This window comes from Macrobrachium nipponense, chromosome 11 (assembly GCF_015104395.2).
Source record: "Macrobrachium nipponense isolate FS-2020 chromosome 11, ASM1510439v2, whole genome shotgun sequence".
Taxonomy (NCBI): Eukaryota; Metazoa; Arthropoda; class Malacostraca; order Decapoda; family Palaemonidae; genus Macrobrachium; species Macrobrachium nipponense.
This window is the reverse complement of record NC_061087.1, coordinates 41,369,523-41,387,542: the sequence shown is the minus strand read 5'-3', so window position 1 is coordinate 41,387,542 and position 18,020 is coordinate 41,369,523. Positions and strand designations below refer to the sequence as shown.

The following is an 18,020-nucleotide window of genomic DNA, read 5'->3' as shown; positions in this document are numbered from 1 at the left end:
AAATATACAGTAATACCCCAAACTTACGCCAGACACCTTCATGCAAGGGGAATTTTCACTTAAGTTTGGCACGGTCTCTAAAAATGCTAATATAAATGCTTACTTCTTGAGTTTGAACACTAAACATGACCCTAACAATGCTCCATAAATATTAAGCTAACTTTTAAATGAAATTAAAGTTACTGTAATTTTATTTAAAAGTTAACTTAATACATTACCCACAAAAAAGAAACATATGGTTGGTAAAATCATAGGAGTGTGTGAAGATTACATACATACAACATAGTTCTCTCTTCTATCCCCCTTCCGACCAACCAATCTATTTTTAGAAGTCTTCTCAACCACTTTTAAGAAATTCTTTATTCTATCTCTTTCACTTTGTTTCTGAATTTCCTTTTCATGAAAAAACAGTGCTTTTAATTTGGACTAATACAACTCTTAGTTGTGTCTGTTTTAGAACAGGCATTTACAGTTCCAGAAGGTAAAGATAAAAGCAGATCAATTAAATATTATCTATGCTATTGCTAACTACAAGAGTTACAAGGAGTTACAAGGACTACGATGTCTCAAAAACTTGTTAGTCCATCCGAGGAGACATCGTGTGCTCACTTATCTGTAGGAGCAGGTTTTACTGTGCATTCACAGTGCCCCAATGATTTTGTCTAGCTTTCTTTTAGACTCTTCCACACTGTTGCTGTTTACAACTTCTGGTGGCAGTTTATTCCTCTTCTCACATTATCTTGTATGTAAAGAAGTTCCCACAATGGGATGTGTTCTCTCTCTTCGGTTCTAGTTTCCATCCATTATTTCTTGTCTGGTTTTCGTTTAATGTAAATAGGTTACAGTCTACTTTTGTTATGCCTTTCAGTATTTTGAAGGTTTCTATTATAGTTGTCCTCGCAATTGTCATGTTTCTGTCATACATGTTCAGGCTATCTAGTCGTCTTCGGTAACCTATTTGCCTGGTGGATGGAATTAACTTTGTGGCTCTTGCTTGTACTCCTTCTAATCTTTTTATGACTTTTCTTAGTGTTGGTGACCAAAACTGTACTGCATATTCAAGATGGGGTCTAACTATTGATGTGTAGAGCTGCAGCACAGTTTCCTTGTTTCTGTATTTGAACTGCCTCTTTATGTATCCCACTAGTTTCTGGGCTTTCTTTTCTGTTTTTATGCACTGTTTTGTGGAATTTAAGTCCTTGGTAATAATAACTTCAAGGTCCTTCTCTTGTTCTACACTATTTATGTCATTCCCAAGCAGCATGTAGCTGGCATGAGGGTTGTTTGTTCCTATTTGTAACACTACACTTTTCTACGTTAAAAGGCATTTGCCATTTTTTTGCCAACTCTCCTATTTGCATTAGATCATTTCTTAAACTTCCCACTACATCTGGGTCTAATGCATTTACACCTAGTTTGGTGTCATCTGCAAATTTGGCTATCCTGCTAGTTAAGCCTACATCAATATCATTAATGTAAATCAAACAAAAGAGAGGGCCAAGGACAGAACCCTGGGGAACTCCACTTGTTACATCTCCCCATTCTGATTCTTCACCATTTATTATGACTCTGTTTTCTATAAGTTAGCAAGTCTTCGACCCAGTCTGCTGTTTCTCCTACAATTCCTAAGCTCTAACTTTTGTCATCAGTTTCTTGTGTGGGACTTTGTCACAGGTCTTTTGGAAATCCAAGTAGAGTATATCCATTGCTCTACTACTGTCATAGATACTTAGCATGTTATGAAAAAAACTCCAAGAGGTTTGATAGGCAGGATCTGTTTTGTCTGAAACCGTGTTGACTGTTTAACAGTAAGTTGTTTCTATCGATGTGATCCACAATTTGATCTGTAATTATGGACTTAAAAATCTTGCAAACGACCAACGCTAGGCAGATTGGTCTATAATTTCCTGGCTCTTCTCTCGAAACTTTTTTGTAAACTGGGGCACATTTACTAGTTTCCATCCTTTTGGTGCCTTTCTTTGTTCAGCACTTTTCCTGTAGAGTTTATAAAGGTGAGGAACTATCTCCTCTTTCAGCTCTTTAATTTCTCTTAGATGAATCCCATCTGGGCCAGGAGATTTGAACTTATTGAGTTTGTCTATTTTGTTTTTAATGTCCTCTTCTGTAAATATTATTTTGTCTAGTGGATCTGCCCCTTCATATTTAATAGCAAGTTCCGACCTGAGGTAGTGTCTTCAGTTGTGAATACACTAGTAAAAAAAACTTATTCAATAACTGCTTTTTCCAAATCTGAGTTCACCAGGTTACCTCTAATGTCCCTTAGGGGACCTATGCAATTTTTTTTTATTTCCTACTATTAACATGTGCAAAGAATTCTTTTGGGTTGTCTTTACAAACTGATGCAACTCGCTTATCCTCATTTCTCTTTACATTTCTTACTAATTTGTCCACCAATCTAGAGTTCTTTATGCCTGTTTGGTTCTATTGGTGTTGGGTGTGGGTTCACTGATTTGTGCAATCTGTCTTTCTCTCTTATCTTATTTTTAATTTCCCTGTTGAACCACTTTGGCTGAGGGTTGCCATTTGTTAGTATTTGCCTTAATAGAGAGAGAGAGAGAGAGAGAGAGAGAGAGAGAGAGAGAGAGAGAGAGAGAGAGAGAGAGAGAGAGAGAGAATTAAATAAAAATCATTGAATGCTAATCTGGCAACACTCTTCCTCCTGTCACATTACTTGATATATTTGACAGATCTGGACTTTGAGCTTGTGCGGCGATAAAACAAAAGATTATTAGTATTTTTATTATATTGTTATCATTATTATTTGAAAATATTAATAAACATATAGTACATTAAAAATTCTCTCATCTCAGTGAGAGAGAGAGAGAGAGAGAGAGAGAGAGAGAGAGAGAGAGAGAGAGAGAGAGAGAGAGAGAGAGAGAGAGAAAATTTTTTTATTTAAAACATGATATTGTTATAATACAATAAAGTTTCATACATACTTACCTGGCAGATATATACATAGCTAAGACTCCGTCGTCCCCGACAGAAATTCAAATTTCGCGGCACACGCTGCAGGTAGGTCAGGTGATCTACCGTCCTGCCCTGGGTGGCAGGATTAGGAACCATTCCCGTTTTCTATTCATATTTTTTCTCTTCCACCTGTCTCCGCGGGGAGGCTGGGTGGGCCATTAATCGTATATATCTGCCAGGTAAGTATGTATGAAACTTTATTGTATTATAACAATATCATTTTCATACAATCAACTTACCTGTCAGATATATACATAGCTGATTGACACCCTTTGGTGGAGGGTAAGAGACAGCTAACATGGAATAGACAGGTAAACAACATATGTTGTAGGTATAAATAAACCTTGGTTCCTATCTGATAGGTGGTAGACTTCGTGGCTGTTGCCCAGTAGTCTGCATCACCTCAAGACTTTAGCGAGATATGTGATCTATGGCTAAGAGATCTTGTGGGTCTGCCGATGGGATATGAACCGCTTACTCGGCAGAGCCTGAAAGGACTTTGTCAATGGGTACTGGACCACTTCTATGACAATACACCTTATGAAGGAGCGCAACACCGATCCCGATCACACCTGAGCCTAACAGACGAGGGTTCGCGCTCAAATTGGAAAGAGTTATCCACACACTCCTTTCAAAAACCCCAATAATTTCACTAAGTTAAAAAACTTTAACTCAAAGTTAAGGATCAGTGTCGGCTCCTTATCCCAGTAACGTATCCGCAGAAACGTATAAACCAAAAGAGAAGGATCTCTCGTAGGTTAACTTGACATCCTTTGTGTAATGAGAAGTCAACACAGAGTTGCCTCTACCGTACAACACAGCTAATATGTCTTATATGACATATTGTTATGTAAAGAACAAGAATTTGCAAAAGCGCGCACTTCCTGCGCTTTTAATTCTCAGCTGTTTGAAGGAATCAAGTCACTTATGAAGTGCTTAGGAGATCTCCATGTTTCAAAGAAGACCAGGGCTTTCTTGAAATGGATCTCTCCCGACTGAAGCCTGAAGCCTGGCAGGAACCTCGCGCCTGGCTGGTGCTTCGCTCTTGGTTGGCGCCTAGCGCTTGTCTGGTACCTTTCGCTTGTCTGGTACCTTTCGCTTGACTGGCGCCTCGCATCTGGTTGACGCCTCGCGTCTTAGCTGGAGATTCGCGCCTAGAGCCTGGCTTGCGCCTGGCTGGCTGCTCGCGCCAGGTTGGCGCTTTGTGCCTGCCTGGCGCCTCGCGCCTTGCGCCTGGCTTGTTCGTCGCTCGCCCGGTTGGAGTGGCGCCTTGCGCCTGCCTGGAGCTTCGCGGCTGGCTGGTACCTCGCGCCTCCTGGCGCCTCGCGCCTGGTTGGCTCTCCCCACTTGCCGGAGCTTCGAGCTTGGTAGAGTCTCGAGGATGTCTGGCAATGTCCACATCGGACACTCTTATCTGTCCTATATGTCCGCATCTAGCGCATCTGTGTCAGGTTGTAGGCCCGGTCTTTCTCCTCATCAGACAATGACAGTGTTCTTGGGGCTGTCTGCAGGTTTCTTCTTCCTTACTGACTGTGTCAGAAGGTCTTGAGTCGCCTTCTCAGTTAATGAACGAGAAATGTCCTTCACTAACTGAGAAGGGAACAAAAAGTCAGACAAAGGCGAGTACAGAAGCACTGCCCTCTGAGCGTGGGAGACCGCTTTGGTTAAAAAGACACTATATACTGTCCTAATTTTTAAGAAGACCTGCTCCAAACAAAGAGGAGATCTCAACCGAGCCATCCTGAACCGCTTTGTCTATACAAGACAAAATACACAGAAGGACTTCTGGTTCGAGTCCTTCAGAATCATGGGCTTTCTTGGACATCACCCCAAGGGACCAATCTAAGAAGTTGAAAACTTCCAATACATGAAAGAGTCCCTTGAGGAGATGGTCCAGTTCTGAAATGCCCCAAGTTATACGGGCAGAGTTCAAACCTTGTCTACGTGAAGCGTCAACTAAGGTCGAAAAGTCTGCTTCTGACGTAGACGGAAGAGAAATACCCATATTCTCTCCCGTCTGATATCAAATGCCTCTTTTACCAGCTAGTCTCGCTGGAGGCATGCAGAAGACCATTCTAACTCACTCCTTCTTCGACTTCATCCAAGAGTCTAAAGACTGAAGAGCCCTCTTCATCGAAATGGCGGGCTTCATTCTAAGAAAAAACGAAGATTTCTTCGTCTTTGTACTCGGAGAACAGAGACGCGGGAGGAGAAGGAGGAGAGGCAGGAGTCAAGTCGTCTCCATACTCCTCTAGAAGCAAGGCTGTCAAAACATTATAGTTCGACAGTCCTTCTCTTCCTTGATACTCCTCCTCCGAGTTTACTTCTAACTCGGGGTCTAGATGAGTCTCCGCTGCTAATTCAGTACGTCTTTCCTCTGGAGGAGACAAACTCCTAATAGGAGAGGGGCTAAGGGAATGATATTCCTTCCTCTTCCCCGCTTTAATAGTCCTGGAAGGCGCCAACAGCCCAGGCTTCTCTCCATAAATGGATGACGCTTCTAGTCAGCCAAGCGTCCTGGCTGACGCCTCCCGTTTGTGTGGCTGCTGACGTCTGGATGACGCCTCGCGCCTGGAAGACGCTTCGCTCTCAAAAGGCGTCCTAACTGGCGCCAAAATTTTGGTTGGAGCCTCGCGTCTAAAAGCAGCTTTAAATGACGATTCATGTCTTGACGACGTCTCACGTCTCTCTGGCGTTACGTGTCTTCCGTAAGATTCTCCCGATCTCGCTCTCGAAACCGAAGCCTCTGCGATATGTTTGGAAGCTTCACGTCTGCATGACGCCTCTCGCTTCGCAAGGGAGAGAGGACGAGACTTCTTGATTGGAAGCGCAACGTCCTTCCTACGAGGCGCTAACACTCCCACCAAAGAGGCCAGTTGCTCTTGTACTGGCAAGATAATCTTCCTTGAAGCTTTTCCCACGTCATCTTCAATCGGGGGAGAAGTAGGAAAAGGAAGCAGTCTATAGGAAGCCTGTTCGTCTTCTACCTTACTGAGAGATCTATGAAGAAGACTTTCCGCAGGTTCTCACAACTCTTTCCAATAAATGTTAAACATGTTAACAGTTATTATCGTCGATCGAGAAGGATCTCTTTGTTAACGCGAATAGGAGCGAAAAAAGAGATTCTCGATGCTCTATGCGATATGAGAGAGTCGTGGAAATGGCCTAAGTGATTAAATGGGTAACGAAATCAGGAACGAATCTTGCCGTTACCGAGCTTGGTGTCCGAGAGGCTACTGGACTCTTAGGTTAATAACTCGCTAAAACGAGAAAATCTTGGATGGTGCTCTTGGCTCACTGCGCCAGGCTGGCGCTTCTGGCACAAATTTTGCGCCAGGCTGGCGCTTCTGGAGCATTGCGCCAGGTTGGTACTTCTGGCGCGTTGCGCCAGACTGGCGCTTTCTTCTAATTCTTTTTATGTTATGTGCCAGAACACCTGTGCCTTTATGGTACCCGACATCCTTTCACATGTTAATTCCGTTCTTAGTAGGAAAAAGCTTTATATACGTAGTATAGTCCATTCAGGGAAACAAGTTCTGCCCCAAAGAGAATGTTTCCCATCCGACTCATCCATCTTCTTCTGAGCAGGTACTCTAATAAGCTATGCTTTCGTAAGCCTGAGAGCATTACATAATATAATGTTCTGCTGCGATAGAATCCTTTAATAATGTTACCTATGGTAAACAGCATTGAAAGGTTGTACTATCTCTCTTATTGAAAGCTTCTTAGCAAAAGGCATACAATATTTTATTTATGTTAGCTTAACTATCCCCTCAATCCAAGGTTAAGACCGCGATTGTAGGGGAGAGATACGGATAGTTATTCCATCCCGCAGGAGAGAGAGATACGCCCGACTGCTCATGACTGACACCTACATGGTACTGACAGTAACTGGCGTAGGCGTACTGCGTTGGTCTCAGGCTCTCAGCGAAAGCAGTCCCTGCTTACTCTTCCAGAGTTGCCAGCTACTCCAATTAATAAAGGAATTTTATAAAATTATTATCGAACTTCAGGAAGTTCTTATTAAAGCATATTTAAGCGAAACAAGACTTCGATAAATCTAGAAGCTAAGTAGGTGTTGTCTTAGCAATCCCTTTAAGCGTAGTCCTTCCTAGGAAAGACGTAGAAGGATACTGGTAATTGAGTTGCACAGAAAAGAAGTAACTACGGTATGTGTTTATGATTTGACCGTATCGTATTCTCATACAGCAGAAACTCTACTACCTTCTACTATCTTCGTTCTTTTCGTTAATAGAACGATAGAAAGAGTATATATATATCCTTAAGGAACGAAGTTAATCAAGGAACTCTTTAAATCGTCGTGATTTCTTCATAAATCGCGGAAGAGACAGAATTCCTGTTCATCACTAGGGTTTACGGAAGGAAGTAGATATTTTCTATCCGCCATCATACCCAAACGTCGATGAGATCTTATTAAGAAAAACTCCCAAAGCTCTTGCCTCCTCAAAACGAGGGAAGAGCATGGATGAAGGAGAGAGTCCGAATTGAGAGGAACTGCCTAACAAAGGAGTCTTCTGAATAATGAAAAGGGGCTTCTCTTAGTATCAGAATCCTTCTGACAAAAGCAACGGCCGCCTGTGCGACATCTTGCACATTTGCCAGGGGAAAGTTGCTCAAGTTAAAAATTCAAAGAGGAGTCTCGCGACTGACCTCTCTCTCAAATGAAGATTTTTGGAATCTTCTGACGCCTGGATCCTTGCGCCTAGCGCCTGGCGTCTGGATAGTTCCGCGCGCCTGGAATGTTCCGCACGCTAGAAAGGAGACTCGCTCCTGGAACGTTCCGCTTGCGTGGAAGGTCCCGTGCGCCCTAATAGATCCGAGCGCCTCTAGTCTTGTTATACGAGCCTCTTGCCAGAAAACGTTCAATGGAAGCATCCTTCTGATTGCCACTCTACTATAAGGCTCCTTAGTTAAGCCGTCTGTTTTCTCTTTGAAGGCGCCTTGCGCCAAGAAAAAGTTCTGGAACGCGGCTCGCGTTCATCTGTATGAACGAGGCTCGCGCTAGTCTGTTGGAACGCGGCTCGCGCTAGTCTGTTGGAACGCGGCTCGCTGCTGGCTGTTGGAACGTGGCTCGCGCTAGCTTGCTGGCTGGCTCTCAGCCTCTCGCTCAGTGAGTCAGTGTTCTCTTATTCAGAGAACGAGCCAGATCGTCCGAACTTCTAACATGTACATTCTTCGTCTTTACGGATGTAAGATGAAGAAACGGAAGAACAGACGCACTTTTTAAAGGCTGCCTTTGCAATGGCTATCCCTGGCAGTCTGGGACGTTTTACAGATCCTGCCGAGGGAACGCCCGATCGGTGGGGATTCTCCATAACCTCCGTAAGGCTTTCGACTTTCCTTCTCCTCTGGGCTTGTGAGTTTGGAAGAGGTCTAGGCCTGAGAGCGAGACAGAGCCGATCGAACGCACCCTCTACTAATTAGGACGCCCTTCCAATGGCGAACTTGGCAGTCTGGGACGTTCTACAGATCCTGCCAGAGGGGACGCCCTGATCGGTGGGGATTCTCCATAACCTCCGTAAGGCTTTCGACTTTCCTTCTCCTCTGGGTATGTGAGCTTGGAAGAGGTCTAGGCCTGGGAGCGAAACAGAGCCGAAAACAGAACCGACCCTCCACTGCACTAACAGTAAAATCACTTCTTACCTTTCAATAGCTCGTATTTTGAGCTACATTCCTTTGTCTTCAAATTGCAATATGAATTTGAAGATTCTGTGAAGTAAGAAGGAGATGAGGATACCACACTACTAGTAATGTTAATGCTCTAACTGCTCGTTAGTACGAGAGCTATATAAACTTCTAAAGGAAGCGTAACTATTCTTTCCTTACATCCTCAAGAAGGAAGTTAGCTCAATCAATTCTAACATTTACTACACGTTATTATGAATAAATATTAAAATTTTCCTTCTTGCAAACTATGTGAGTGTCTACCGAAAAGTTCGGTAGTTACACGTAAACAATTCTTCGAAATTTTCGAAGCCAAAGTTATAAAAACAAATTAATATGCGTATGCCGAACCAAAGATCCAGTACTTCCCTGCAAAAGATAGCCCAGAAGATCGATGGCGATGAAATCCAAAAATCAAGTCAGGAGGAACTGCAACGTTGTTTACATTCCAAGCGACAGAAAAAATATGAATAGAAAACGGGAATGGTTTCCTAATCCTGCCAACCCCATGGGCAGGACGGTAGATCACCTGACCTACCTGCAGCGTGTGCCGCGAAATTTGAATTTCTGTCGGGGACGACGGAGTCTTAGCTATGTATATATCTGACAGGTAAGTTGATTGTATGAAATTATAAATTACATAAAAAAATTGAAAAAACACCTTTGCAGAGTTTCTCCAGTATTAAAAAATGTTGCGTATGCGTGTCTGTGAAATACTCAAATATGATATTGTTATGTTACAATAAAGTTTCATACATACTTACCTGGCAGATATATACATAGCTAAGACTCCGTCGTCCCCGACAGAAATTCAAATTTCGCGCCACTCGCTACAGGTAGGTCAGGTGATCTACCGGCCTGCCCTGGGCGGCAGGACTAGGAACCATCCCCGTTTTCTATCATATTTTCTCTCTTCCACCTGTCTCCTGCGGGGAGGCTGGGTGGGCCTTTAATTGTATATATCTGCCAGGTAAGTATGTATGAAACTTTATTGTAACATAACAATATCATTTTCATACAATCAACTTACCTGTCAGATATATACATAGCTGATTGGCACCTTTCGGTGGAGGGTAAGAGACAGCTACTATATGGAATAGACAGGTAAACAACATATGTTGTAGGTATAAATAAAACCTTGGTTCCTACCTGATAGGTGGTAGACTTCGTGGGTGTTTGCCCAGTAGTCTGCATCACCTCAAGAAACTTAAGCGAGATATATGATCTATGGCCAAGAGTTCTTGTGGGTCTGCCGATGGGGTCTTATCCGCTTACTCGGCAGAGCCTGAAAGGACTTTGTCAATGGGTGCTGATCCACTTATATGACAATACACCTTATGAAGGAGCACACAACCAATCCCGACCACCTGATCCTAACCATATGTTAGAACTAAGGATTGTTCCGAGTTATCCCTGAACTCGTCACAACAACCGTAACTCAAAACCACTACGCACACATACATAATTTCTAAAAAAAAAAATTATACTCATCTAATTAGATATGACAAGATTCTCTTACTGAACAACATAGACGGCCGCCCGTGCTAAACCAAGTCCTCCATTGTTCGAAGAGACTCCAGACCATATCCAAAAAGAAGAAAAGTATATACTTTTAAGGATTGGTGTCGGCTCCCGTACCCAGAATCGTATCGCCGCCGATACGAAAGGACCTAGAGAAAAACACTTCTCATATGTCACACGAACGTCTTTCAAGTAATGAGATACAAATACTGAGTTGCATCTCCAAAATGTCGTATCTATGATGTTTTTAAGCGACATATTCTTATGAAACGAGAGAGACGTCGCTACTGCTCTCACTTCATGAGCTTTAACTCTCAACAGTCGTAACTGTTCGTCAGAACAGACCTTATGCGCGTCTGTAATGACGTTCCTCACAAAGAATGCCAGAGCATTCTTGGACATCAGTCTTGTGGGGTCTTTTACCGCGCACCAAAGACCTTGTCTAGAGCCTCCCATCTGATGCTTTCTCTGAATGTAAAACTTTAGAGCTCTTACAGGGCATAGAGATCTTTCTGCTTCTTCTTCCTACGAGACTCGATATGCCTTGACTTCAATGACTTAGGCCAGGGATTCGAGGGATTCTCATTCTTAGCTAAAAAACAGTGTCTTAAACGAGCAAATAGCTGAGTCTCCCTGAAACCTACTTTATCTTGCAGAGCATGTAATTCACTAACTCTCTTTGCCGTAGCTAAAGATAATAGGAATAGGCATTTTCTGGTGATGTCTCGAAACGAAGCCAGATGGAGGAGGTTCGAATCTTTCAGATGAAAGAAACTTGAGGACCACGTCTAGGTTCCAGTTCGGAGGGACCGTTCCTTCGACTTTGAAGTCTCAAATGACCTTATGAGATCGTGGAGATCTTTATTATCTGCCAGATCTAATCCTCTATTCCTGAAGACAGCCGAGAGCATACTTCTGTATCCCTTTATTGTGGATACAGCTAGATGAGATTGCTCTCTCAGGAATAGAAGGAAATCAGCAATTTCCGTTATAGAGGTAGTGGAGGAGGACAACTTCTTAGATCTACACCACCTTCTAAAAACCTCCCACTTCGATTGATATACTTTCGTAGTGGAGGTTCTGCGTGCTCTCGCGATCGCGCTTGCCACTTCGCGAGAAAACCCTCTCGCTCTGACGAGTCTTTCGATAGTCGAAAGGCAGTCAGAGCGAGAGCGGGGAGGTTTTGATGGTACCTCTTGAAGTGTGGTTGTCTGAGAAGATCCGTCCTTCTTGGTAGGGATCTTGGAAAGTCTACGATTCACTCTACCACCTCCGTGAACCAATCTTGGGCCGGCCAAAAGGGGGCTATCAATGTCATCCTCGTCTCCTTTGACGCCACAAACTTTTTCATTACTAATCCCAGGATTTTGAATGGAGGAAAAGCATATACGTCTACTCGAGACCAATCTAGCAGGAAGGCGTCTACCATAAGAGCTCTTGGATCTTCCGCGACCGAGCAAAAGACTGCCAGCCTTTTGAAATGAATGTGGCGAAGAGATCCACATGAGGTGTCCCCCACAGAGACCAGAGATCTTGACACACTTCCTCGTGTAGGGTCCACTCTGTATGAAGGACCTGGTTCCTCCTGCTGAGTCTGTCCGCCCTCACATTCTTTACTCCCTGCACGAACCTTGTCAGAAGGGAGATGTTCCTGTGAGACGTCCAAAGCAAAAGGTCTCTCGTCAGTTCGTAAAGGAACGAGGAGTGAGTCCCTCCCTGTTTTCGAATGTAGGCAAGTGCGGTGGTGTTGTCCACGTTTACTTGCACTACTTTGTTCGACACCAGAGGTTCTAGACTCTTCAAAGCCAGATGCACGGCGAAGAGCTCTTTGCAGTTTATGTGCCAAGTCACCTGTGCTGGTTCCCAGGTGCCTGACACCTCCTTCGAGCCTAATGTTGCTCCCCAACCTTTCTCCGACGCGTCAGAGTACAAACACTAGGTCTGGGTTCTGTGTCCTTAGAGAGATCCCTTTGTTCTCTTCCAGAGGGGGCAACCACCATTCCAGGTGCGATCTTATCTCCACTGGAATGGGAAAGACGTCCGAAAGTTGTCCAGTTTTTCCAACTCCAAGACTTCTTGAGGAAGAATTGAAGCGGACGTAAATGAAGTCTTCCTAGTGGGAAGAACTGTTCGACGGCGAGGAAAGGGTCCCTAGAAGGCTCAACCATTCCCTCGCCGACGTATGTTCCTTCCTTAAGAAGAGAGAGACTATCCGCAAACCTTTTGCGATTCTCTCTTGCGAAGGAAATACTCGAAAACCCCGAGAATCCATCCGAATCCCCAGATAGACTAAGTCCTGTCTGGGGGTCAGCTGCGACTTCTCGAGGTTCACGAGCAATCCCAACGCTTTGATCAGATCTAAAGTTAACTTCAGGTCCTCCAAGCACTGTCTCTCTGATCTGGCCCTGATGAGCCAGTCGTCCAGATACAGAGAGATATTTACTCCTTTGAGGTGAAGAAACCTTGCCACATTCTTCATCAGGCTTGTGAAGACCTGAGGAGCTGTGGACAGGCCGAAAACACAAGGCTCTGAACTGAAAGATCCTTCCCCCCGTCATGAAACGGAGGTACTTCTTCGATGAAGGGTGGATCGGGACGTGAAAGTAGGCGTCCTGGAGATCTAGAGACACCATCCAATCTCCTTGTCGTAAAGACGCCAGGACTGAAGCAGAAGTCTCCATGGAGAACTTCTCCTTCCGAACAAATTTGTTCAGAGAGCTGACGTCCAGTACTGGTCTCCAGCCTCCCGAGGCTTTCGCAACCAGAAAAAGGCGATTGTAAAACCCCGGGGAGTTTTGATCTAGTACTAGTTCTATCACTCTCTTGTCCCACATTTGTTCCACCATCGATCGAAGAGTATCCCTCAGCACAGGATCCTTGTACTTGGCTGTTAGTTCCCTTGGTATTGACGTTAGAGGAGGAGTGTTCAGGAAAGGGATACGATATCCCTTCCTTATTATAGCCAACGATGACGCGTCCGCGTTTATAAGTCCAGGCCTCCACAAATCCCAGGAGCCTGGCACCTACTGGTGCTTGGAGGAGAGAAGCTTCATTTTCCCTTTTTAAAGGGACGAAAGGCAGACCTACCTCTCTTCTCCGGAGCCTTCCTTCTTGCGGGAGGTCTGGAGGTCGGACCACCTCGAAAGGGCTGAACCGATGTACTCGGTCCTTTCTTGTCAGATGTAGAAGCAGGCTTCTTCTTCCTTGCTGACTGCGTCAGAAGATCCTGAGTCGCCTTCTCAGTCAATGAATGAGCAACGTCCTTCACCAACTGAGAAGGGAACAAAAAGTCAGACAAAGGCGAATACAGCAGCGCTGCCCTCTGAGCGTGGGAGACGCCTTGGTTAAAAGGCACCATATCCGTCCCCTCTTTAGAAGACCTGCTCCAAACAAAGAGGAGATTTCAAAAGAGCCATCCTGTACCGCTTTGTCTATACAAGACAATATGCACAAAAGGGCTTCCGGTTCGATTCCTTCCGAATCATGGGCTTTCTTGGACATCACCCCAAGGTGATCTAAGAAGTTGAAAACTTCCAATACATGAAAGAGTCCCTTGAGGAGATGGTCCAGTTCAGAAATGCCCCACGTAATCCGTGCCGAGTTGAGACCTTGTCGACGTGAAGCGTCAACTAAGGTCGAAAAGTCTGCTTCTGACGTAGACGGGAGAGCAATACCCATATTCTCTCCCGTCTGATACCAAATGCCTCTTTTACCAGCTAGTCTCGCTGGAGGCATGCAGAAGACCGTTCTTACTAAGTCTTTCTTAGACTTCATCCACGAGTCTAAGGATTGTAGAGCCCTCTTCATTGAAATGGTGGGCTTCATTTTGAGAAAAGACGAAGACTTCTTCGTCTTAGCACTCGAAAACAGAGAGCGCGGAGAAGGAGGAGCGGCAGGAGTCAATTCGTCTCCATACTCCTCTAGAAGCAAGGCAGTCAAAACTTTATAGTTCGACAGTCCTTCTCTTCCTTGATATTCTTCATCCGAGTTTCCTTCCAACTCGGGATCTAAATGAGTCTCCGCTCCCCTTTCTGTACGTTCCTCCTCTGGAGGAGACAAACTCCTAATAGGAGAGGGGCTAAGGGAATGATATTCTTTCCTCTTCCCCGCTTTAATAGCCTTGGAAGGCGCCCGCCAAAAGCTCAGGCTTCTCTCGATAAATAGAAGACGCTTCCCGCTTGGATGACGCTTCTCGTCCGCCAAGCGTCCTGGCTGACGCCTCCCGCTTACTTGGCTGCTGACGTCGGGATGACGCCTCGCGCCTGGAAGACGCTCCGCTCTCAAAAGGCGTTCTACTTGGCGCCAAAATATTGGTTGGAGCTTCACGTCCACCAACAGCTTTCAAAGACGCTTCATGTCTAAAAGACGTCTCACGTCTCTCTGGCGTTACGTAACTTTCGTAAGCACCCGATCTCGCTCTCGCCACCCGAAGCTTCTGTAATATGTTTAGAAGCTTCACGTCTGCATGACGCTCTCGCTTAGCAGGGGAGAGAGGACGAGACTTCTTGATTGGAAGCGAAACGTCCTTCCTACGAGGCGCTAAAACTCCCACTAGAGAGGTCAGTTGCTCTTGAACTGCCATAATAATTCTCCTTGAAGCTTCTCCCACGTCAACTGCATGACGCCTTTCGTCATCACTCGGGGGAGAAGTAGGAAAGGGTACTTCTGCGTACTCGTCGGGTGACGCTGACGCCACCTTCGCCGTTCTTAATAGAAGAGGGAGCGTCATCTGAGAAACGCTCTGGGCTCGAATCAATTTCGGGTTCTTTCATATGACGCTTCAGAGGTCTCGATAAATTCGACTCCTTCCACCCTCGTTTAGGTGAGGGAGGGAGGGAGAGGATGAGAAACACTCACGAAGGACGCTTTTTTTCTAGAGCGCCCTTGAGCAGCCTGCCACGAAACAGAGCTAGCTGAAGGGACGTCTGACCGTTGGGGATTCCCCACGACCTCCTTAAGGCTTTCGACTTTTCTTCTCCCTCCTCGGGCGGCATGGGAGCTTGGAAGAGGTCTAGGCCTGGGAGCGTCGCAGGGACGATCAAACGCCCCCTCCACAACACTGGGAGGAACTCACTTCACTGTAATGCTCACTTTCACTAGCCTTACCTTGTAAGTCCGCCATTTTGGAAACTTCAGTGTCTCGAATCGTAGCTTTCAGATCGGCGATTTCCGAGGCCGATTCCGAAAGTACACTTTGTTAATGAGAAACATAGGGAGAATCTAAATCAGTAGGATTAGAATTATCAGTAAAAGGCTCAATAGGCCTTGAACTCACACCTTTCAGACGTCTAACCCTATCCCTCTCTAACTTCTTCAAATAAGAAGTTAAAGTCTTCCACTCTTCTGCATTTAATCCCTCGCATTCATTACAAGTATTATTAGCAGAACACTGAAACCCCCTACATTTACGGCATACAGTGTGAGGATCAACCGAAGCTTTCGGTATCCTCACCCTGCAGCCTACATTCACACACATTCTCACACTCACATTTGAATAGACCATACTGAGAAAAATCCGCAAAAAGCAATTCCAAAAACAGTCCACAGTAAGCGAATTGCCAAAAACCACGATCCAGATACGTCACCAAAAAGCCGAGAAACGATGATCAAGGATGAAATAAGAATCTAAGTCAGGAGGTAATAGCAACAATGTTGATACCACCGGCGACAGAGAAAATATGATAGAAAACGGGGATGGTTCCTAGTCCTGCCGCCCAGGGCAGGCCGGTAGATCACCTGACCTACCTGTAGCGAGTGGCGCGAAATTTGAATTTCTGTCGGGGACGACGGAGTCTTAGCTATGTATATATCTGACAGGTAAGTTGATTGTATGAAAATGATAATTAGTTAGGTTCTACTGAAGAATTTGTGCTATTGTGAATTTACGCAACTTGAATTGCATAATACTGAGGTGTTACTGTACAGTATTTTTATTGATCGCTGGGCTTTCCCAAATCATCCTCCACTTTGTCATGCCATCTAATTTATTAGATAATTATTATAATCAATATGTTAATGTTAAAAGTGCGTTTAATCCCCATAGTTCATTTATATAGGCTGCAAAAAATCTTGGATAGATAAATTTAAATACAAAAAAATTCAGAAACATTTCCAGTTTCTAGCGTGCACATGACTCAAAGTCACATTAAAAAGCTTACCTTACAAATTGGAATATCTCCGTCCAGAGTAACATCATTGATTTGTCCCCTGCGAATAGCCTGATCCAGAACATATGGAGGAATATCTCCTGTGCGGAGATAGTAGTCTTCATCTTCACAAGTGCAATGAATAAACCTAAAATAAAATGAGTAAAAACTATTATTTTCATTGTGGGATATGGATTCCTATAAAAGTTTATTAAGAACCATGAATTCAAAGTCTCATTCTGAAAGCGATGGTTGGAAGGTTCTGTTCTTCTAAAATCAAATATCTCAAACGACTTGTTGGGAGATTTTGATGAAATCCCTTATGTGATTTATGTGATGAACCCCTTTGTTGATATATATCTATAACTTGTCTTTTACTTAGTGTTGTGCTGTATTCTCATCATAAGTTGGTAAGTTGTGAGGAGCAGCCACTGAGTAACTGTGTAGGTGTTGAATTGGTGTGTTCAATCTTTATACAAGATACTAAATGTATATGTTCCTCATTTTGTAACAAAAAATAGCATAACTCAGTCAGATGGTATGAAGAAATGTTCTGGGTCAGCAGCTGACAGTAGTCAAGAAATTTAATATCATTAAAGAAAATATTTCTCCCTTTTTTATTGACAAAAATAAGTGAATTTCATGAAAATGGTAAGCAAGACTTCACTTTAGTCTTTCCCATAAATTTTAATTTGGGTAACTATCTACAGAACTTTTTTCATATTATTCCTGGCGGAGATTTTACTTCTTTTAAAAGATATGATTCCTCAATGTTTACATTTCTTTTATTTTGTTCAGACTAAATATACCCATTATCATTGCTTTAATTAATGTCTAATTTCACTTTTAAAGGTGAAAACAAAATATACTGATGTTGCAACAAAAAAAAAAAAAAAAAAGAGAGCAGCAAATTACAGTTAATAGCGAGATTCATTTTACAGTACGGGCATTCCCCGGTTATCGGCAGGGGTTCCATTCTTGGTGGGGCGCTGATATGCAAAGCAACATTAACTGAAATTTGGCAATTTATGGCGCCAAGTTTTGGTTCATGGGGCAGATAACCTGTTAATGGTATCTCTGTTAGGTATGCTATGGCACCGATAACCAAAACTTGGCCCGTTATGGCGCCATAAATCGCTGATTTTATGGAGTTACACAAGTGTATAGGCTACAAATGCCCCATAAAACAGGATCACCATTAACTGAGTCCGCCAATAACCGGGAACTGCCTGTAGAGTATTATTTAAATTTTGCCACAATTTCCTCCTATGCTTTCATAAGCACTCTGGTCAATTCAACTAATGAAATATTCCTTGATTTCCTATTAGTATTCATAATATCCCATATTACTATAATACACCTCAAAACATATTCCAGTAAACCTTTAAATGTAATACTTCCAAGAATATTTGAGTTCATAATAAACTGAATACTGAATCATCATCAATATATTTAGTCAGATTCTCTTTTAACAGATAGCTTCTCAATTTTACCATTGTAGTATTCCCAAAGATTGCTGCTGCCATTAAGTGTTGGCTTTTGCATCTATCTTGGCAATGCCGAAGAAAAAGCTTTGGATGACTAGTATTGAGACGAAGCTGTACCCCAACAGAAGCTCCAGATGCTTAAAGCACCTACTGGTCATTCTTGTGTATAACCATCATTAATCACCAGACC

At 43.7% G+C, this 18,020-nt stretch overlaps 1 protein-coding gene across 1 annotated transcript in view; it reads right to left on the bottom strand.

Moving 5' to 3' along the window:
- LOC135205488 (zinc finger CCCH domain-containing protein 10-like) overlaps positions 1–18,020 on the bottom strand; it is a 42,970-nt gene that overhangs the window by 8,497 nt on the left and 16,453 nt on the right. Inside the window, exon 2 of the mRNA XM_064236205.1 lies at positions 16,356–16,491. Coding sequence (XP_064092275.1) covers positions 16,356–16,491 — 136 coding nt within the window. The remainder of the gene's footprint in view (positions 1–16,355; positions 16,492–18,020) is intronic.